The 23,886-nt window shown below is 42.8% G+C and overlaps 1 protein-coding gene across 1 annotated transcript; it reads left to right on the top strand.

Moving 5' to 3' along the window:
* The first annotated feature begins 320 nt into the window (after positions 1-320).
* On the top strand, positions 321-20,157 carry LOC120926402. Its single transcript, XM_040336285.1, has 8 exons — positions 321-548; positions 2,893-3,011; positions 6,869-6,929; positions 8,256-8,323; positions 13,578-13,680; positions 13,866-13,984; positions 17,239-17,384; positions 19,969-20,157. The coding sequence occupies exons 1-8, from the start codon at positions 485-487 to the stop codon at positions 20,069-20,071; spliced, it is 783 nt and encodes a 260-aa protein (XP_040192219.1). The 5' UTR covers positions 321-484; the 3' UTR covers positions 20,072-20,157.
* The last annotated feature ends 3,729 nt before the right edge of the window (positions 20,158-23,886 follow it).

Raw genomic sequence — 23,886 nt, 5'->3', positions numbered from 1 at the left:
ATACTAGAAGCTGGAAATCATTGTAGTAGTCACCACTACTACACTGATCGCCACCAGCTTCCAAGTCCGCTGCATTGTAAACACAGGTCTTGTTAAAAATACAAATGATTTTGTGCAGATCGCTGGAGATTCTTACAATAATCATCGGAAAGCTTTGAGACAAGCGAACTTGAGAGTAAAAAAACGGTTTTGTAGAATCTGGGATTTATCCCTAGGAGCTTTCAGATCATTAGGTAACAAAGCTTCTCCCCTACTCATCCTCTACTGTGTTTTTTTCAGCTTCTCATGCATTGTTTAATAGAGCATGCTGTCTGCACATCCTATTCAAAGAGCAGCTGCTATTGGCTGAGCAGGATCCAGCTAGCATCAGTCTGCTGTTTCCACATCCCTGAAGACAAAATAGACCCTTCATGCCTTGTACGCTGCAGAAATCTCAGCTTTATAGAAGAATCCTCCCGTTGCTTGCTTGGTGGATTATGTAAGGATGGCTGCTGTCAGTCAATCTCAGCCTCTGCGCCAACCGTGCCTCTACCATTCACGTAGTAAAGGTAGTGTATTGGAACAGGTCTGCATGTTGTACACAATGCAAGGATTGCTGTTAGTGTTGTTGGCTTAGCCTCTTTATGTCTGCAGAACAAAGCATTAGGCAAGTCATGTTACTAATGTCATTAGCTTTAGTAGAGAATCGGGAAGAATACATGATAAGATGTAAAAAAAAAACACGCTTTTTATGTCATCTATCATGATATTGTATGTCATCTGCTAGTGAACACAAAAAATATATATAAATATATATATATATATATATATATATATATATATATATATATATATATATTAGGGCTGTGGAAATTAACTATTAATTACTCGATTAATCGTTAATTTTTTTGATTGATCAAAATTCTTTTGATCGGTACTCACCTCTCCGCCGGCTTCCAGGTCTTCAGGGAGTTCCCTCGGAGGTCCGGTGACATCACGGACACCGGCGGGGCTTGCTGTGTCCATCTGAAGGGCTCCTTTGCTGTGCCTTTTTATCTACATACCCGCGGGACCTTACTATCTGCCACGCGCAAGGGCTGTTACACTTCCCTCTATCAACCTGGGATTCTACAGCCATCCCTCGGAGTTGTGATAGTTCCCTTTGCCGACGGACTGATGTTAACCTATCCTCATCTGGATTCAGCAGTGGTATCGTTGTACACATTTTTATACCAGTAGATTAATCGATAAAAAAAAAACGATTAATTGAACACGATATATATATATATATATATATATATATATATATATATATATATATATATATATTAGTTTTTTATCTTTATTTATATTATATATATTTGTTTCCGATTAATTTCAATATACTTACATATACTGCATATATTTTTACATCCAGTTTGTCCTCATATTTACCGTGCGATAGTCGTATTCAACTTTTTAAAGGAAATTTCACTTTTTAAATACACACTTGATAAATTAATCTGTCGGCTAATAAATAAAGTAAAACATTAGATTGCGAGCATAATTCATTTTAGAAACATGCTTGTATTCTAAAGCACTTAAAGTGAATTTCCCCGTAAGAAATAATGGAAACGCAAATGATTTGTTTCACAACCATTTATTCATAAGTCCTTCAGTTTATAGTCCATATAAAAAGATTATAACAATGTGACCAGGTTGTGTAACCATAAAATGTCCAACCACAAATGGAAGCCTCCACAAGGGGATTAGAAGCAAAATCCAGTAGGAGCTACGGAGTATAAAAGAGAAGGGAGGCGCTTCTAAGGCCACTTTCACACTGAAGCGGCGGGTCCGTTAGCAGTAAAGCGCAGCTAGTTTTAGCAGCGCTATACTGCTGTTATAGCTGCACTTTGGTTCTGCTAGCAGGGCGCTTTTAACCCCCCAGAAGGGGTTAAAGAAGGGTTAAAAGTGCCCGCTTAGCGCTGTTTTTTAAGCGCTTTTAAGGTGCTTTGAAAACGGCTCCCATTCATTTCAATGGACAGGGGTGGTGGAGGAGCGGTGTATATACTGCTCCCGCCCCAAAGCTGCTGCTTGCAGGACTTTTTTCCCATCCTGCAAGAGCACCACCACATTGTGAAAGCACCCAGGCTTTCACACTGGGGCTGCAGAAGAGGCACTTTACAGGTACTTTACAGGTGCTATTTTAAGAGCAAAAACACCTGTAAAGCACCTCAGTGTGAAATTGGCCTAAGTGTAGTAATACGGTTACATTTGATGAAGGTACAACATTTAGCAACTCACATGGTTGATGATTAAAAGAGGCACATCTAAGTATGCAGGGATCCGGGGTAAAGCTGTCCGCAATTGTGACCGGGAAGACTACCCTGCAGTAGAGCCATCTGAAAGCGAGGCTTGAACCACTTGTGGAGCGCAGCATGGAAGGGATGTCGTCAATGGCGTTAAGAAGGATGGTCTATGTCATGGGAGCTCAACCTGTGGCCCTCCAGCTGTTGCGAAACTTCAAGTCCCATCATGCCTCAGCCTTTGGGAGTCATTCTTGTAATTGTCAGCTTTGCAATGCCTTATGGAAATTGTAGTTCTGCAACAGTTGGAGGGCCGCTGGTTGAGCACCCATGGTCTATGTGGACATCTTTACCCAGGATCCCTGCATACTTAGATGTGCCTGTTTTAATCATCAACCATGTGAGTTTCTAAATGTTGTACCTTCATTAAATGTAACCGTATTGCTACACTTAGAGGCGCCTCTCTTCTCTTTTATACTCAGTTGTGACATGACGCTTCTTGTATATCAAAACATCACTTGTATATCAAGTCAAAATGTATTAAAAAATGTTGCTTGTCTTGAAAAACGCTCTCAAACCAAGTTTTTACTGTATATGTTTTCATTTTCATCTTTTGCTCATTTCATAGTGACCGTCAATGTGAAGAAACCTTTGTGGCCAATACAAATGAGCTGTAAGCAGGTAGCTTTGGAGATGTTTTCACTATCTTCACAGCTTGATATTGTCATCCGAGGTGAAGTAGAGCAGGTGAGTTATGTCTGATTTATTATCTAACGCCTATAGGAGAAAAAGATATCTGTTTTGATGAGTGCACTTATTCCGACTTTATTTTATCATACATAGTTAAATGGCTGTGATAGGTATATAAGCCCACAGTTATGGTTCTAAGCTGATCCATTAGACCAAAAATTCTCAGCCATGATTCCACAGAACCATAGAGTTCCTCCAGAGTTTTCTAGAAGTTCCTTAAAGTGTAACAATTACAATACTCACCTTTCCTCCAATGATGCGGAACCCCCGGGATCCCTGCCCAGTCGCTTATCCGGAAGCAGCCGGCTTCCAGATCCTGATGACGGGGATGACGTCACTCTCACGCATTCTCAGCAGTTCAGTGAGATTCTGCATTTTTTTAATTTGTACAGTGAGCTGTGCGTATGCGCGGCTCACTGTACAAGAGTGGACATGTCGGTAAATAGCTTTAACGCAGAAGAGACAAAACATGTCTCTTCTTCATTTAAAATCCCTGTCCGACAATTTTAATTCTATAGCCCATTCTCTTAAAGTTCCAATGACTGAACTGAACTTTCATAATGCCTGCATAGTTCCAGTGCCAACGTCACTACTCAGAGCCAGCGGCATGAAACCAGTGATCTTTTTAGCTACCTGTAAAGGGGGCACGCTTCCCACTGTCCACTAATGTAAGGGACATTGGAGGTTATTTACGAAAGGCAAATCCACTCTGCACTACAAGTGCAGTCGCTGTAGATCTAAGGGGGACATGCAAGGAAAATAAAAAACAGCATTTTTGCTTGCACATGATTGGATGATAAAATCAGCAGAGCTTCCCCTCATTTCAGAGCTTCCCCTCAGATTTACAGCAATCTACAGCGACTGCACTTACAAGTGCACTCGCAGTTCACTTGTAGTGCAAAGTGGATTTGCCTTTAGTAAATGACCCCCATTGTTTCCAATGACCCATGATAGATTGGTTTAAGAAGGGGTTCCCCAACTATCGGACGTATACATCAAAAAGGATCATCCTGAATGGGTTAATATAGAAGAACAGGCATCCCCAGCGTATTCGTTAGAAAGTTTAATGTGGTGTATCCCCAAACGTAGACCTTCTATTCTGTCCCCGGCTCTTTCACAGGCTTTAGTTCTCTGGGATTCACTTAGGAATAATCCTTCCATAATCTCGAAGGGTCAACCTTTGGCTGATATTTTTCAAGATCCGATCTTTACCTCTAATGTTGATATCGGATCATTTAAATGGTGGCGTGACAAGGGGGTGTACCGTATTGGGCGTTTTTTTTCACATTTAGGTCCCTTTCTGAACAATATTTTGTGGATAATTTTAATCTTCCTTCCTCTGAGAAATGGAGATTTTCTCAAATATACGATTATGCTCAGAAACTTTGGACAGACAAAATTGTATCTGGACGTCTATCTCCATATGAGCATAAATGTGATCAAGCTTCGGAGAGAGGGGGAGTTATTTAGGTTATATATAAATCACTTGCGACAAATGATAATAAATTACCTCATATGCTAGCTTGGGAGAGGGAACTTCATGATGAATGGGACTTGAAAGATTGGTGTGGAAACTTTATTAGATCTAAAAAAGGCTTTATGAGTGTGCCTCTTATGGAGGCAAATGTGAAAATATTTACCAGGTGGTATCTTGTTCCTCTAAAATTGGCATCTATTTATCCCTCCTCCTCACCTCTGTGCTTTAGAGGATGCCATGGGGTGGGCTCTATGATACACACATGGTGGGAATGTCCAAGGATACGTGGATACTGGAACAAGGTATTCCATATTATTAGACGGGTCACGGGTTGTAATTTACATCAGTCCCCGGCGATTGCTTTGCTGAATGGATTCATACCTCAGGTTCAAAAGGTTACCAGAAAACTGATATTATTTATCCTGACGGGTGCTAGAATTACTATAGCAGCTGCCTGGAAGAAACCATCGGTTTCTATACTAAGTATGAAAAGAAAAGTCACATGGATAATGGAACAAGAAAAAAGAATTGACTCCATGATGGATAAACTTACCCAGTTCAATGAAATATGGGAGCCTTGGTTGAAATTTATGGGAATCTCATATACCTTGCGGATTTAGTATTAGCTTTCGCTTTGGACTGATGTGCACTTTTGACAGGTAGGCTCTTTGTCCTTCTTTTATCTCTTCTCCAATTCCTTTCTCTTTCTCTATCTTTCTTTCTTTTATCATGCTGTCTTTTTTATTCTCTATTATTATTTCTTTCTCTCTTATTATTTTGTTTATGTTGTTTCTTTTTTTTATTATTATATGAATAAGGAACAAGTTTTGCATACATATATTGTTCTTTTCCTTTATTTTGACAATAATAATATATATTCTTTATTATTCTTCCCATATGTTACATTTTATTTTAAAATGGTTTGATTGAACCTAATTGTAATGGTTTCTTAAACCCTCTTAGGTATGTTATATAGAGGATGGTTTTGAAGTTGTCCTCTTGTTATCGGGTTATTCTTATTATCTATTAAAAGAGAGGGGGGATGATAGGGGTTATTCTGCCTCTTAGGGCACAGAGTGATCCCATTAGGGGTGTCGGGGGGTGGAGTTTGCCCTAGGCATCTATCCTCCTTATAGATCTAAACAAACAATCTATTATATTTTTTTAAATTTCATGGGTCTGGATTGGATTATACGGATTATAGTATCTCTGGAGGTTGGGGAGGACAATTGGGTTGGATTTTGTTTTCTTCAATATATTTATTCTTTTTTGTTATTCACAATTTCTTTTACGTTTTAATGGTACTTTGTTTCAATGTGGAATGGAAGGGCAGGAAATGAACTAAATGTACCTTGTTGTTTTTGACTGTATGCCACAATGTAATAATTTTAATTGATGTTCATTACTTTGTACCGATTTATTTTTTCTGAAAATAAACTTAAACTTGAATGAAAAAAAAAAAAGAAGGGGTTCCCTGGGACCTAATATTATTTTTAGGTTCCTCTCTAGAGTAAAAAGTTTGAGAAAGGCTTGGGTCAAAGAAAGCCCATAGACTTGCTGTGTAATGAGAAGATTAGTAAAATACAATTTCTATTGGGGAAATATTGACAGACTGGTCCACAAACGCACTGACATTACCCTGGACAAGTACTTTGTACTGCCATTCGAAAGTATCTTAAACTGTTTAGCCTCGTACACACGACCGAGGAACTCGATGGGTGAAACACATCGTTTTCCTCGTCGAGTTCCTTGTTAGGCTGTCGAGGAACTCGACAAGGCAAGTTTCTCCATTCCCGTCAAGGAAATAGAGAACTTGCTCTCTTTTTGGCTCGTCGAGTTTCTCGACAGTTTCCTCAATGAAAATGTACACACGACCGGTTTCCTCTGCAAAAAAATATCTCCCAGCAAGTTTCTTGCTGGCTTTTGCAGAGAAACTCGGTCGTGTGTACGAGGCCTTTGTCTTTTAACATTCTATTTTGAAATGAATGCAATTTCCCAAACTAAAACCACATAGATTTGTTTCTTTCGAGAATTTTATTTCCATCCTGTTCCTTCAAATTTTCTTGTCATTGTGGTCGAAAACCAATATTAATTTGACCCCACTAACGATTAGAAAAATCGGACGAACGTTCTTAAAACAAAAACATTTTGGCAAAAATTCTACTAGTGTATAGACAGCTCAACCGCCACAATTTGGGTTGCTAAAGATAACTAGAAACTTGATAGGTCATAGAGCAAGCAAATGAAAAGATTAGTTGGTTTAACATCCTACTAACAAATCTTTCCTTACACGCTTTCTCCAAACAGATTAATGAACTAGATGGTATAGAAACATTTAATTTCTAGGTAAGGTAACACTGTATATTTTTCTAACCAGCTTCAAGAGCAAGTTGCAGATGATGTAAGCTTTGAAGAATCCGACATATTTCACACACTGGGTGAGTTTAAATTTACAAATCTGATACTTTTATGAAAGGTTTGTATTTATCAACAGAAAGTGTAAGGTTTATGGAAGCAACAGGTCCGGAGTCAGGTGTATCTCTGATCAAGCAACAAGCAATAAGGAACACTTCAGGAAAGGGCTTGTTACCTTAGGCTGGCCATACACTATACAATTTTCTTGCACAATTTACCAAAACCATATAATATGAGGTGACACCTAAACACTTTCAATCTGTATGCAATAAGGCAGGCCCTTGTACTACACAATTGAAGGTAATTCTAAAGGAAATTGAATAAGAAAATTGAATAATGTATTGCCAGCTTAACACATATTCCAATATAAAGGACCACTGTAAGAAAAAGAATGTGCTTACAATGCATGTACTGTAAGCTTAGCTTGTCCACACGTGACCTGGCATGTAGGGGTTCCCTTCAGGCAGATAATAAGTGCTTCCTATTATTGGAAGTGTTTTTTTTTAATGGACACAAACGTTTTTACCTTTTTGTGATGGAGTTAAATAAAATGATTATTTTGTGTTTATGTTACCTTTCTTATATTGTTTTATTTATTTTATTTCTTGATATATATATCAAGATGTGGGCAAATTCTGCTATGGTTGCGTTATAGTTAGAATTGCTTCTGAGCATGCATGTTTTTACTTTGGATTTTTGTCCGATGGATTTGTGTAGACACGATCGGAAAATCCAACAAGACACAATTGTTGTCAGGAAATTTTAAAGCATGCTTTCCAAAATTTTTTGGCGAAAAATCCGACAACAATTGTCTGATGGAGCATACAAACGGTCAAATTTTCTGACAACAGCCTGCCATCACACAATTCCCATTGGAAAATCTGATCGTGTGTACGAGGCTTAATATTGCTCAAACTGCCCAACAACTGCACTGCAGCCACATTCAGGGCAGTTTGCGGCACAGCACTATTTTTGAATGGATTGCATTTGACAACACTGCCTACTGAATTTTACATGCCAATTCATTTTTTTACACAGCCGCAAAGGTAGGTGTCTTGGCTAGTTAATTTATACAACCCTGAGTGGATGCATTTGTGTGTTTAGGTCAGGGATCCTCAAATTACGGCCCTCCAGCTGTTGTAAAACTACACATCCCATGAGGCATTGTAACACACTGACATTCACAGACATGACTAGGCATGATGGGAATTGTAGTTCCTGAACAACTGGAGGGCCGTAGTTTGAAGACCACTGCAGGTTGCTGTAAAACCGCAGCTGCCTATTCCTGTTTTTTGAATGTACAAACTAAATATATTATAAATGAATAATCTTTGCTTGCAAATTTTTAGGTTCAGAACTTCTTGAAAGAATGAAAGAGTGTTTGACCCACTTACCTGAACCAACACCGTGTCTAGAGGTAATGCTTAACTGAATAGACTAAAAAAAAAATGTTTCTGACTGAACACTGATATTGCTACTTATATAATTGCTGGCTTGTTTCTCTGACTGAAGTAGTATAAGAAACAAAAAAACTGTCCTGTGTAGTAAATTCCTGAAAACATTTCAGAATGAAAATGTAATGACAGTTATTATCTCAAGAGAATAAGCATTCATGGGCAGATTCTCGTAGATCGCCGCATCTCTGCGGCGGCATAACGTATCTCATTTACGTTACGCCGCAGCAAGTTTTACGGGCAAGTGCTTGATTCACAAAGCACTTGCCTGTAAAGTTGCGGCGGCGTAGCGTAAATCCTCCGGCGCAAGCCCGCGTAATTAAAATGAGCCGGGTAGGGGGCGTAGAGCATTTAAATTAGGCGCGTTCCCGCGCCGAATGTACTGCGCATGCCCCGCCCCTAAAATTTCCCGACGTGCATTGCGCTAAATGACGTCGCAAGGACGTCATTGGTTTCGGCGTGAACGTAAATGGCGTCCAGCCCTATTTACGGACGACTTACGCAAACGACATACATTTTCAAATTTCGACGCGGAAACGACGGCCATACTTAACATTGACTGCGCCTCATATACCCAGGGAAAACTTTACGCGTCGCAAATCTAACGTAAACGTCATAACTTCACTGCGTCGATTTGCATACTCGACGGGGAAAACGACGTCGGCGACACTTAGCGGCAAAAAAAATAATTGCATTTAAGATCCGACAGCGTAAGAGCCTTACGCCTGTCGGATCTAATGCTTATCTATGCGTAACTGATTCTATGAATCAGGCGCATAGATACGACGGCCAGACTCAGAGATACGACGGCGTATCAGGAGATATGCCGGCGTATCTCCTTTGAGAATCCGGGCCTCAGAGTCTAACGTCGGCCATAGACAAATCAAAATTCACCCAGTTCAGCAGGAACTGGACGAATTTCGATTAATCTATGGACAGCCTGGTTGTACTGAAGTTGACCGATTGACTTCAGTACAACCAGCCTGTCAGGTTGTTTTTGAATGATCACTGCTGGTGGCTAAAGTCACCAGCAGTGATCATCGTATTCTACAGGCGTGGAAACCTTCTGCTGTCGCAATACAATCACGCAACATGAGGCATTCCCCCTTTAACACTGAGGCCCCGTACACACGTCCGAGAAACTCGAGGGGCAAAACACATCGTTTTGCTCGTCGAGTTCCTTGTGAAGCCGCCGAGGATCTCGGCGAGCCAAGTTTCCTCATTGACTAACGAGGAAATAGAGAACATGTTCTCTATTTGGCCCGACGAGATCCTCGTCGGTTTCCTCGGCCGAAAGTGTACAGACGACCGGGTTTCTCGGCAGAATACGGCTCCGATCGAGTTTCTGGCTGAATTCTGCCGAGAAACTCGGTCGTGTGTACGGGGCCTGACTGTATCGATGGGGAAATTGAGCAATTTGTGGTTGAAGGAGAGAAAATTGCATTGTCTAACTTTCAGTTCATTACTTTTCAGATTGGTAACTGTAGTTGAAATATAGAGGAGAGAGCCGCGGTGTCTTAACCTAAAATACTGTATTAAATAATAAATGCTCTTATTGACTTGATTTTTTAATAGCCATCATATAGTAGCTCGCAAGAAATTCACTGTTTAGATTGGTAACTGTAGTTATTTTCCCTCTCTTCCTGTCATGGTGACAATAAAAAGTGTCCCTGATGGAGATGTGAATACATCAAGCTGTGAGGATACATAAATTAACAAAAGCTGACCTACAACTTCTCTATTTCATCCAAAGTAAAATATAATGTTGTGAACTGAGTTTGGCTTTTATGGAAGACAATGATAAAAAGACCCCAGTGGCGGCTGGTGCTTAAAGGGGTTGTAAAGGAAACATTTTTTTTTCATAATAAGCATCCTTTACCTGCAGACATTCCTCTTTTCACTTCCTCATTGTTCGTTTTTGCTCAGAAGTTGCTCTATTTCTTCTCTGTTCACTTCCTGCTTGTCTGATTTTACTGACCACCGTGAAGGGAGGCTTTACTGCGGTGGTCAGTAACGTGCTCGCCCCCTCCTGGGAACTACATCTGTGCGGCAGGATGCTCTCTACGTGTTAGAGACTTCAAGGAGGTGTGAATTACTGGGCGTGCCGCAATGTATACTGGGAAATGTAGTTGTTACATGAACGAGCGATGCAAACCAGGAAGTGAATGAGAGAACAGAAACTAGAATGCTGGAGGTGATATAGATGAAGGAATTTAATAGGTATTTACTTGTTTTTTAACAGAATTACACTATTCTGTCTGTCTACTTTGCAGACATTGGGCCAGATTCAGAAAGGACTTACGACGCCGTATCTCCAGATACGCCATCGTAAGTCCGAATGTGAGGCGTCGTATCTATGCGCCTGATTCAAAGAATCAGATACGCCAGAATTTGTCCAAGATACGACTGACGTAAGTCTCTTACGCCGTCGTATCTTGGGTGCATATTTACGCTGGCCGCTAGGGCCGCTTCCGTAGATTTACGCGTAGAATATGCAAATGAGCTAGATACGCTGATTCAGTAACGTAATGGCGCCCGTCAGATTTAGCTACGCCGTTTACGTAAGGCGTATGTCCGGCGTAAGTTTACCCCTCATAAAGCAGGGGTAAGTCATGTTAAGGTATGGACGTCGGAACAGTGTCGTATTTTACGTCGTTTGCATAAGTCGTACGTGAATGGGGATGGGCGTAGGTTACGTTCACGTCGACAAAGCATTGAGCCAACGTATCTTGGGGAGAATTTGCAATGTGATTCTGAGCATGTGCGCGCATGCGCCGTTCGTTCGGCCCCTCAATTACATGGGGTCACGGCTCATTGTAATACAACACGCCCACTGCCTTGATAATTTGAATTAGGCGGGCTTACGCCGGCCCATTTACGCTACGCCGCCGTAACTTAGGGCGCAAGTTCTTTCTGAATACGGTACTCGCATCTCTAAGTTACGGCGGTGTAGCGTATATGAGATGCGCTACGCCCGCCTAAAAATATGCCAGTCTTTGTGAATCTGGCCCATTAATTTTAGGCAATTTTTTTTTTTCCTTTACAACTCCTTTAATTTTTTTTTGGGGGGGGGGCGGCAAACAAACCTGGTCCCCTCGCTCGTACTACCCCTCCCAGATGGGAAGTCAGCGATCCATGGCCTTACCTTATCTTTAGCTGTCAAACTTGATGAGCCGATGTTTGGGGGAGCCCCCGGGTTCATGCTGGCTCCGGGCGGCCTCCTCTCGATGTTGCTGTGGTAAAGTTGCAGAGAGGAGGACGATGACGAGGTGGTGGTGTTGGTGTTAGACCCGGGGTAGGGCTCCTGGAAGAGGTTGTTGCTGCCCCTCCACCGCTTTCTCCTCCCGGCCAAACAGGAAGCCTGTCCAGAGACCTAATTGGCTGGGAGTTCTATGACCCCCTGGCCAAACAGGTCTCAGGACTCGCTTCCTGACTAGCTGGGAGCAGTGTCATCTTAAGAGCATTATAGGCCCCCGGGCAATACAGTGCACTGGGGCCCTGTCTACACAATTACGCACGAGAATTACTGAAAAAAATCATAACATTTACTGGCAGAACCACATTTTTTACTGCCACTGCAAAAAAAGTACCTAAAATTACAGTTTTCAGTGCCCAACAATGCAAATGTCAGTGTTTAAACTATAAACATATAGCTAGTGCTATTAGAAATGTGTTTAAGTTAAACAAAAGTAAAACAAAAAAAATGTCTTCATTGACATGAAGGTCAGGTTACTATAACCCAGCCAGCACAGAGTTTCCTCTTACATCAGAGTCTGCAGGATTCCCCCTTACAGTGAAAGGGAACTCTTATGTAAAGGGGAACGCTGCAGATCATGATCTAAGGGGGGAACTCCAATGTGGAGGGGGGCTATGGTGACCAGAGACAACCTTATATCAGAGTCCACTGCTTTCTCTTTCCCACTTACATCAGGGTCCGCAGACTGAGTTCCCCCTTGCATTGTAAGGGGGAATCCTGCAGACTCTGATGTGGGGGGTACTCTGGTGACCAGAGACCACCTTCCTTAGATTAAATACACTAAGGTAAGGGGGGTCACTAATATAGGAGGGGGAACCTTTATATCAGTGCCCCCTTACATTTTTGCATTCACTCCCCCCTTACATCAGCAACCCCCCGCACTCGTGGAGGACCGGATCTTCTCTGTGATTTCCGCGAACTGGGCATGGGCAGTTCTAACCCGTCACTCTCCATAATTTTTTACTGGGGTTGCTGGGCAGCCGGTGGGGCCCCCCAGGAAAGCGGGGCCCCCGGGCAACTTCCCAGCGTGCCCAATGGAAAAGATGGCCCTGGCTGGGAGGAGAAACGGGAAGACATTAACAAATATTAATTTGCTAATGTCACACAACTGGGTGGGTTCGGGGCGCAGTGCTCTGCGTCTAGAGCCCACCCTTGTTTAAGCCAATTAGAGTCTAATGCCGCGTACACACCATCACTTTATGTGATGAAAAAAAACGACACTTTCTGTGAAGTAAAAAACGACGTTTTTGAAACTTCAATTTTCAAAGACGAAGTTGCCTACACACCATCGTTTTTCTCACAATGATCTTGCAAAGTGAGGTTACGTTCCACCACGTTTTACCATTGAAGCTTACTTCATAAGTAGCTTCTGGGCATGCATGGATGAAAAAAACGTCTTAGAAAACTACGTTTTTTGCTACACACGGTCAATTTCTGTGAAGTAAAAAGTGCACTTTTGAAAAACGACACATAAAATTGAAGCATGCTTCAATTTTTTTTGGTCGTTTTTTACAAGACATAAAACGACGTTTTCCCCCACACACAGTCAATTAAAGTGACGTTTTTAAAAACGTCATTTTTTTTCATCACATAAAGTGATGGTGTGTACGCGGCATTAGGCTTTAATCATGTGCTTAAAAAAAAAAAAAACATTTAAATCTATGTGTCCGACACCCTGCATGGAGATTAGGGGCCAGGCGTATTGGATTAGGGGCCAACTTATAGAACCCCTTCTAACTAAAATCTGTCCAACTTGTGTTCATCCAGTCCAGGACACTAGCAAATTCGGGTGTGCAGTCCACAAACAAACTTGAATCTAATGCTTTCAGCAGAAGGCACATCACTATGCATGATGTATTTTTCACATGGTTTCCTTTTAATACGAATATTATAAACAGTAATAAAAAAATAATATTTCCTTGAATTTTAATACCGTGTCCACATCTCCTTGTCTACTGTAGGAATATCTGGACACTTCAGGTTTATCTCTCCTTTTTCCAAGGGTGGAAGTATACATCATATATGAAAGGCCCGTTGATATTTTGGAGAGACCTCCAATGGATGGTGAGATGCAGTAGAACAGAACATGAATTTCAAAATATGTCAAAATAACAATATAGCATCAGAATAATATCATTACACATGAATAATTCATCATAGACTTGTCCCTGGATTATAAGGATTGTATTTTTATGTCACTAAACTGTCTGGACTTTGCTAATTGCCTCTAATTTCGTTTATTCACACAGATTACTTTGCTCATATAGGAAAACTTAATCAACTTCTGGTTTTGAGCCAACAGCTGGAAGATGATGTGAAGCATCTAGGAAGCCACAAATATGTAGCCCATCAGTTGTCAGTGCTCTATGTAAGTAGCTTAGCAAGCATGCCTATTGCCATTTAACACCTACCATAGATTTGTCATCCAGTTTTTAAATCTGGGCTAGTGTGACCGAATGCATTTAGTGGTAAACTTAACCACTTAAGCCCCGGACCAATATGCTGCTAAATGCCCAAAGGCGTTTTTACAATTCGGCACTGCGTCGCTTTAACAGACAATTGCGCGGTCGTGCGACGTGGCTCCCAAACAAAATTGCCGTCCTTTTTTCCCCACAAATAGAGCTTTCGTTTGGTGGTATTTGATCACCTCTGCGGTTTTTATTTTTTGTACTATAAACAAAAATAGAGCGACAATTTTGAAAAAAATGCAATATTTTTTACTTTTTGCTATAATAAATATCCCCCAAAAACATATATAAAAAAAATGTTTTTCCTCAGTTTAGGCCGATATGTATTCTTCTACCTATTTTTGGTAAAACAAATCGCAATAAGCGTTTATCGGTTGGTTTGCGCAAAATTTATAGCGTTTACAAAATAGGGGATAGTTTTATTGCATTTTTATTAATTTTTTTTTTTTACTACTATTGGCGGCGATCAGCGATTTTTTTTCGTGACTGCGACATTATGGCGGACACTTCGGACAATTTTGACACATTTTTGGGACCATTGTCATTTTCACAGCAAAAAATGCATTTAAATTGCATTCTTTATTTTGAAAATGACAGTTGCAGTTTGGGAGTTAACCACAGGGGGCGCTGTAGGAGTTAGGGTTTACCTAGTGTGTGTTTACAACTGTAGGGGGGTGTGGCTGTAGGACTGACGTCATCGATCGAGTCTCCCTATAAAAGGGATCACTCGATCGATGCAGCCGCCACAGTGAAGCACGGGGAAGCCGTGTTTACATACGGCTCTCCCCGTTCTTCAGCTCCGGGGAGCGATCGCGACGGAGCGGCTATAAACGAATAGCCGCGCAGTCGTCCTGTACGCCCATTTGCCTGTATGTGCCATTCTGTGGACGTACATATACATGCGGCGGTCGGGAAGTGGTTAAAGGGTGAAACAATACAGTGGAACCTTGGATTACGAGCATAATCCGTTCCAGGAGAATGCATATCAAAATCATGCATTACCGCATGTGGCCAGAGGTGGGGGGGGCGCTAGAAAGCCTCGGAAATACTTGGGGACAGCTCAGCTGATCTCGGAAAGGCTCGGAAACACTCGGGAACTGAGTATTCCCGAGTGATTCCGAGTATTTCCAAACAGATCCAAACCGTTCCGAGTGTCACGGCCCCACCTCTGGCCAAATGCGGTACTGCACACCCAATTAGCTTCTGCTTGTTTTGCGAGACAACACTTGCAAACCGACTCAGGATTTACCAAAAAAGTTGCTTGTCTTTCAAAACGCTCATTAACCACGTTGATCGTAAACCAAGGTTCCATCGTATAGCAAATAAAAAATGTATTTATTATTTATTTATTTATTCCAATTTATAAAAAAAAGATAGATTTCCTTTTTAATCTGCAGCACTATCATTTTCTGTAAAATGCAATGTCACATGGCAACCTGAAGGAATTCTGTACAGAACACGCCCAGAAATGTAATTGCAATGTGTGATTGACTCACTGATTTTCACTGGTCTGTACTAAGATACAAGTTACATTTTAGGCACCTCTGCAATAGGAATTTCAGCTTTGGCGAGATACTCCATAAGGGTTAATTAGGCCCTGTGGACACCTGAGCGATTTTCTGCTTGTAAAACGCTCAGCTCTGAAAGCTCAAAAACGCCCTACAGGCAAAGTCCCATTCATTTTAATGGTCCCTGTTCACATATAAGTGTTCTGTCGCCTGAAGCAAAATGCTTGAAGCTCAAAAAAGTACATAAGTTTCTTTTTTGGCAGATTACAAGTGTTTTTGGTCCCATAGACTTCAATAGAAACACCTGACTTGAGCAGAAAAACACTTGTAAAATGCTCAAATAGCAGCTCTCCGCCCCTAATGTCCTCTCTTTCTCCTCCCCCAGTGCTTTCCATTGGTTAAACAAAAAAACGTCAGAATCTGTAAAACGCTTGTAATGCACTTCAAAAATGCTTTAACCAGTTAAGACCCGGACCATTATGCAGGTTAAGGACCTTGCCCCTTTTTGTGATTCGGTACTGCGTCGCTTTAACTGACAATTGCGCAGTCGTGTGACGTGGCTCCCAAACAAAATTGGCATCCTTTTTTCCCACAAATAGAGATTTCTTTTGGTGGTATTTGATCACCTCTGCGGTTTTTATTTTTTGCGCTATAAACATAAATAAAGCAACAATTTTGAAAAAAATTCAATATTTTTTACTTTTTGCTATAATAAATATCCCCAAAAAAGATTTAAAAAAATTGTTTTCCTCAGTTTTGGAAAAATGAAAAGCAACTCAAATGGGTTTTGTATAGAAATGTACATTACATAGAACGAAAGGTAATGTATATAAACTGCATTCTTTTCAATATAAAAAATGGTGGCAAGAAATTATTCATAAAAGCAGGAATGTTATATATGCAGTGGGTTTAGTTGTACCCAGGGCCGTTTGAAGGAATGAGAAGCGGGGGACTGCCTCCCCCCCATGTTCTTTTTACCCCCCCTCCTCTCCCTACCGCATACCACTGCACACAGCTGCTGTCCCCTCCCTACCGCATACCGCCGCATACAGCTGCTGCTGCTGAACGTCAGCTAGTTCTTCTTCTGACTGCCTCCCCGGCTCCCCCCCATGTTTTTACCCCCCCCTTACCGCATACCACGCTGCAGGAGATTCAGTTTGCTGTTCTCGGGCGGACTGAAAGGAAGTGAGCACTGAGTGTGTGCACTTCCTGTCAGTCCGGCCGGGAACAGGAAACTGTACCACGCGGTTACGGTACCCGGCCGGACTGCAGGAGGAATTAGGAAAGGAGCTCAGCCACGCTACAGGCTGCAGCATTTATAGGAAGCGGCGGTGCGGCAGCGGCGGCGCTCTGCTGGGGCCCCAGGCCAGCTCTGGGGGCCAAAGCAGTTGCTTGTTTTGCCTGTCCTGTTCCGACGGGCCTGGTTGTACCCTTCATGCTGTCACTACCTGCAGCCACCCCCTGCCCTCCTGCTGTTTATGAATGTCACATCCCAACATTATTGTCCTCCAGCTGTGGAAGAGATACTGGATCATAGACTACTCAAATGGTGTTTTGCAACATAATAGAAGTTTGTAAGTCTGTTGTCTAGCAGTCTTGATACATTGCACTAGTCATAGTATATTGTTTTCTATTCTCTTTCCTAGAAAGTACTCAGTTATTTTAATGGGTGTCTCTATCTAGACGTTTTAAAGAGAGACATTGAAACAAACTTTAAGTCTGTGAAGACGGCACTTTCTACATTTGATGGGTCAAGACAAGAGCCACTTTTACCAGCATATTTGCAAACGTGGTAAGGGTGTAAACTAACCATTATTATGAGTTATACGCATCTTATATATTTGAACAGGTTCTTGCATTAAACATAAACCTTTTAAGACAAACAAAAAACGTTGTATTGCTATATAGCTAGATTCACAAAGAGTTAAGCCGGCGTATCAGTAGATACGCCGTCGTAACTCGGAATCTGCGCCGTCGTACATTTAAGTGTATTCTCAAATTGAGTTACACTTAAATGTAGCTAAGATACGACTTCCTGCGCCGTAGTTTCTTAGCTGTCTAGTTCCGCCGGCCGCTAGAGGCGTGAACGCTGATTTACGCCTAGAATGCGTAAATCAGCGAGATACGCTGATTCACGAACGTACTCTTGCCCGTCGCAGTAAAGATACGCCGGTTACGTAAGGTGTTTTCAGGTGAAAAGTTAGTCGAACAAATAGTTGGCCTAGCCAATGTTAAGTATGGACGTCATTCCCGCGTCGAATTTAGAAAATTTTACGTCGTTTGCGTAAGTCGTCCGTGAATGGGGCTGGACGTAATTTACGTTCATGTCGAAACCAATACGTCCTTGTGGCGTACTTTGGAGCAATGCACACTGGGATATGTCCACGGACGGCGCATGCGCCGTTCGTTAAAAATGTCAATCACGTCAGGTCACGAATCATTTACATAAAACACGCCCCCTTGTTCCTCATTTGAATTAGGCACGCTTAGGCTGGCCCATTTACGCTACGCCGGCGTAACTTAGGAGGCAAGTGCTTTGTGAATACAGCACTTGCCTCTCTGACTTACGGCGGCGTAGCGTAGATACGATACGCCGGGTCAAAATTACGCCGCCCTACCTGAATCCAGCTAATAGTCAACAACACTCATTCAGCTATAGGTATGAGAAACTAAGGTCTTCAGTCCATGACTTTCTGTATAATTGGTTTACACTGACATATGATATGAAGAAAGTAGGGCTGCCACCTCATCCCTTTAACCACTTCGGCCCCGGAAATATTTACCTCCTTAATGACAAGGCCATTTTATGTGATTCGGCACTGCATTACTTTAACTGACAATTGCGCATCCGTGCGACGTTGTATCCGATGGCTTGGTTCTCTCACCTCCCAGAGCAGAGAGCTGTTGACTGTCAATCAGCAGCTCTCCACTCTGCTCCGCCACGCTCACTGGTGCGATAAGCTGTGTAGGGGCGGGGAGCGGCCATCTCAGCCTCTCAGCAGCTCGCTGAGATGGGTGTAAGTCCAGGCACCTGGCAGAGCCTTTATTGTTGGGATGATGCAGTGCCTGGACTGATATCCATGACGTCAGCAGAGACCCATAGGAGAAGCCCAGCCAAACGAACTCAGGCTGGTATGACTTTTACGGGAAACTCCACAAAAAATTTGAGGGCCCCCCCCCAAAAAAGGCATATCACACCTTTCAGGTCTGGTATAACTTTTAAGGGAAACTACCAAAAATGTGTGGGGCCTTACCAGACCTTTAATCTGAGCATGGTGGGTGTTTCTGACCACACTGCTACACACCCCAATGCACAATCCAATTGCTGTGCTTTCATTCTGTATTATCGCAGGAATGTCATGTGACATCCCTTTAGGAAGAGACCGAAATTTACCACAGCTGGATGGAGTTACCATGATATTATGTGCATCCCCGCCCCTTTTTAGATGTGTTCAGCGGCATGTGGAATGCCTCACCCATACAGTCAGCGGGTGCTTTTTGCGGTGGGTGTTCTTCTCAGATGTGTTTTGACCTCGCCTGCAGAGTAGTGGGGGAAAATGCAACATGTCAGCATTTATACGCCCTGCAGTTGACAGCTGCCAGGAAGTGCAAAAGAGCATTTTTTTTGTATGCCCTTTGCGAAGAGCTGCATTTTCCTTCACTACAATGTATATGAAGCCTAAGGCTAGAGGTGGGTGTCTGGCCATTCTCCCCCCACCTCCACCATAGACTCATACAAGAGTGTGCGCAGTGGTCAGAACAGACCGTGATCTGATGTCTGTAGCTAGTTTAAGACCCCTTTCACACTGAAGGCGCTTTACAGGCATTTTAGCACTAAAAATAGCACCTGTAAACTGCCTCCCAAGCCTCCCCAGTGAGAAAGCCTGAGTGCTTTCACACTGGGGCGGTGGGCTTGCAAACAGCATCTTTGGGGCTGTGCGCTTCTAAACTGCCCCTGCCATTGAAGTCAATGGGCAGCACTGCTGAAGTGCCTGCAAAGCGGTGCTTTTCAGGCACTTTCAAACCCTCGTTAACCCCTACTTTGGGGTTAAAAGCGCCCTGCTCCCACCCGCACAGTGCTAGTAAAGCGCTGCTAAAACAAGCGGTCTTTCTGTGTAAAAGGGGTCTCAGTGTACCTACCAGCAGTTACTTCATATACATGATCATTGTAACACTTACCTCTACAGTTGAATACTGTAAATCAGGTGTCAGTGCCTATAACACACAGACTTTACAGTTTTGTTACTAAACCATTTCTAATATAAATATGGCTTGATTTAGGCCATAAATGCATTATTGTTAAATTATCACTGTTATACTGTACTTAGTTTTATGGGGGATGATCAGAACTTGATGTATGTGTGTTTATTTTACAGGTTGCTAGGCTTAACACAGACAATTATCACGACAGTCTCGTTACTCCCGGAGGAATTAACCAGTGAAATAATGCCAGTTCTGGCTTATTCTTTGTCATACTGATGGATACACTGACTGGAGGAGACCTCTTAATATTAACATCACGCTGCCAGATAACAATAAAATGTTTGTTAATGTTGTAATTTTAACTTGCAGTATCATGTTATTCTTTTTATAAAGGTTATTTTCCAGACTATATATGCTAAATATAGTATCCCTTCACAGGTTCTAGAGCAGGGGTAGGCAACCTCAGCCCTCCAGCTGTTGTGATACTGAAAGTCCCATGAGATATTGCAAGACCCTGACAATCACAGGTATGACACCTAGAGGCAGAGGCATGATGGGATTTGTAGTTTCACCACAGCTGGAGTGCCGAGGTTGCCTACCCCTGGTCTAGAGACAAGGAATGATCTGTATTGTATCATGTTCCCATCTCCAGTAAGATCAGTGGGCCAGATTCAGGTACAATTACGTTACGCCGCGGCGGCGTAACATATCCCATTTACGTTACACCGCCGCAGGTTTACAGCGTAAGTGCCTGATTCACAAAGCTCTTACCTGTAAACTTGCAGCGGTGTAACGTAATTCCGCTCGGCGCAAGCCCGCCTAATTCAAATGGGGCGGGCACCATTTAAATTAGGCGCATTCCCGCGCCGAACGTACTGTGCATGCTCCGTCCGTCAAATTACCCGACGTGCATTGCGCTAAATGACGTCGCAAGGACGTCATTGGTTTCGACGTTAACGTAAATGGCGTCCAGCGCCATTCACGGACGACTTACGCAAACGACGTGAATTTTAAAATTTCAACGCGGGAACGACGGCCATACTTAACATGGGTTACACCACCTAGAGGGCAGCCTTAGTTTTACGAGGCGTATCTCGACGGAAACAACGTAAATTTAGAGCGACGGGTAAAGCGTACGTTCGTGAATCGCCGTAACTAGTCATTTGCATATTCTACGCCGACCGCAATGGGATCGTCACCTAGCGGCCGGCCTAGAATTGCATCCTAAGATCCGACGGTGTAAGTCAATTACACCTGTCAGATCTTAGGGCTATCTATGCGTAACTGATTCTTTGAATCAGCCGCATAGTTAGGATGGGCGGATCACAGAGATACGACAGCGTATCAGGAGATACGCCGTCGTATCAGGAGATACGCCGTCGTATCTCTTTTGTGAATCTGGCCCAGTGTTTTTTTTATGTCAGTGACAAGATCCCCAGCAACAATCGCTGTTCATTCACCTCTGTGGCCTCGTACACACGACCGGGTTTCTCGACAAAAACCAGCAAGAAAACTGCTTCTTACCGAGATTCCCGTTCGAGGCATTCAGGTTTCTCGTCTGGAAATCTGGCCAGAATCTCGACGAGAAAAAAAGAGAACCTGCTCTCTTTTTTCTCGTCAAGATTCTTGTCGGCCTGTTTCCCGATGAGAAACCCGAGAGTGTGTATACTTACCTGTCGCCGTGGAAACCTACGCATGCTCAAAATGACTTTGACGTATGCGCGGTAGTTTCCACGGTATAGGTAGGGTGAAGCAAGATGGCGGCGACAGCATTGAATGTGACGAGCGCATTCTCGTCATACGCGATGACGTCACCGCGTTCTTTCCTTTCAAGAGAACTGCGTTTTTTTTAAAATGAATGTCAGTACACTCCGGTGGCAAGAGTTTCTTGCCAAGAATCTCGTCAGGGAAACTATGGGCCAGATTCAGAGAGACTTACGACGGCGTATCAGTAGATAAGTCCGAATGTGCGCCGTCATATCTTTGCGCGCATTCTTAAACTAAGATACGCCTCACTGTTGCCAAGATACGACCGACGTAAGTCTCCTATGCCGTCGTATCTTGGGTGCATATTTATGCTGGCCGCTAGGGGCGTTTACGTTGATTTACGCGTCAAATATGTAAATGAGCAAGATACACCTCTCTTGGTGGCGCAGCCCATGCAAGGTATGGACGTCGGAACAGCCGTCGTATTTTACGTCGTTTGCGTAAGCCGTACGTGAATGGGGCTGGGCGTAGGTAACGTTCACGTCGAAAGCATTGAGCCGACGTCGTTTCGTAGGGAGTATTTGCGACGTGATTCTGAGCATGCGCGTGCATGCGCCGTACGAACGGCCCTCATTTACATGGGGTCACGGTTAATTTAAATGTAGCCCGCCCACTACATGCCTACTTTGAATTAGGCGGGGTTACGCCGGCCCATTTGCGCTACGCCGACGTAACTTACGGAGCAAGTGCTTTGTGAATACTGGCCTTGCCTCACTATGTTACGTCGGCGTAGTGCAAATGGGATGCGCTAAGCCGGCCAAAAGATACGCCGCTCTACGTGAATCTAGGCTTAGGCCCCGTACACACGGCCGAGGAACTCGACGTGCCAAACACATCGAGTTCCTCGGCCAGTTCAGCACTGAAGCCGCCGAGGAGCTCGGCGGGCCGAGAGCTCCCATAGAACAACGAGGAAATAGAGAACATGTTCTCTATTTCCTCGCCGAGCTCCTCGTCGGCTTCCTCGGCCGAAAGTGTACACACGGCCGGGTTTCTCGGCAGAATTCAGCCAGAAACTCGGTCGGAAGGTGAATTCTGCCGAGGAAACTGGTCGTGTGTACGGGGCCTTATGGGTTTTTCCTGACGAGATTCTCAGAAGTGTGTACAAGGCCTGTGGCTTAGACACAGATTGTTGCACACAACTCAGTTCTGTAGCACTAGTTTAGCTTGTAGCAGCAGCAAATCACCATGTGACTCTATTGATTAAATTTCTAACTGCATTTTAAATTTAATAATTCATCTATTTTAATTTAATATTTAACCACTGCTACAATCACCTAAGATCCCATTTACACCTACTGTAAGTGTTTTCTTGTTTTTTTTTAATTCTCTGTTTTTTATTTTATATCATAGTTCATACATAAACATCTACAGCATTATCATACAAGCATTTCTATTCATATACAGTTTAAGATTACTCCACAATCTCTTCCCCCTGTATATTATTAAAGCTGTACCAACATGATTACCTTTTCCCCCTAATCCCCCTTTCCAACCCTTCAAAAAAAATAAAAAATAAAAACAAAAACACTAATATTCATATATATATACATATATAAAAAAAAAAGAAAAAAAAGAAAAGAAATATATGTCTAAAAGAATTATATACTCGGCCGTCTCTCTTCCCCCCCCCATCCACCTCCGCCCCTCCCCACCCTCTCAGGGATTCTGCTCTCTATACTCCATATATGGCGACCACACCTGTCTATATTTCTCCTCCTGTTCTCTGATACCTATAGTCAGGTTTTCCATCTGCTGTATCTCCGTTACTCTGCCCAGCCATTGTTGTCTTGTCGGCGCTGCTATGCTCTTCCAAAGAATTGGAATGCAGGCCTTTGCTGCTGTAAGTAGGTGTCTGAGTAGAGAGTTTTTGTACTTTACCATCGAGATTGGAAAATCGTTTAGTAGAAATGCTGCAGGGTTATCCCCCAAATCCACCTCCGTAATTTATTTTACTGTGTCGGATACCATGCTCCAAAATTCTTTTAATTTCGAGCATTCCCAGAATAGGTGTATCATGGTGCCCTCTGCCTCATTGCATCGCCAACATTGGTCTGACACCTGGGGGAACATGTGTTTTAACGCTACAGGAGTTCTATACCATCTGGTTAAGATTTTGTATCCGCCCTCTTGATATTTGCTAGCTAGCGATGCCTTATGGGTAAACCTAAAGATTTTTATTTTCTGGGTCTCCGAAAATGTTGTTCCTAGCTCTCTCTCCCATGCTTGCACAAAAGCTAAGTCTTGTGGTGCTCCTGACTTAACTAGTAGGCTATACATATATGACAAACCATGTCTCACAGGTTCTCTCTTACAACAGACTTCCT

This window comes from Rana temporaria, chromosome 2, assembly GCF_905171775.1.
Source record: "Rana temporaria chromosome 2, aRanTem1.1, whole genome shotgun sequence".
In the NCBI taxonomy this organism is placed as follows: domain Eukaryota; kingdom Metazoa; phylum Chordata; class Amphibia; order Anura; family Ranidae; genus Rana; species Rana temporaria.
The sequence above is the reverse complement of the archived record's forward strand: the minus strand, read 5'-3'. Positions and strand labels throughout refer to the sequence as shown.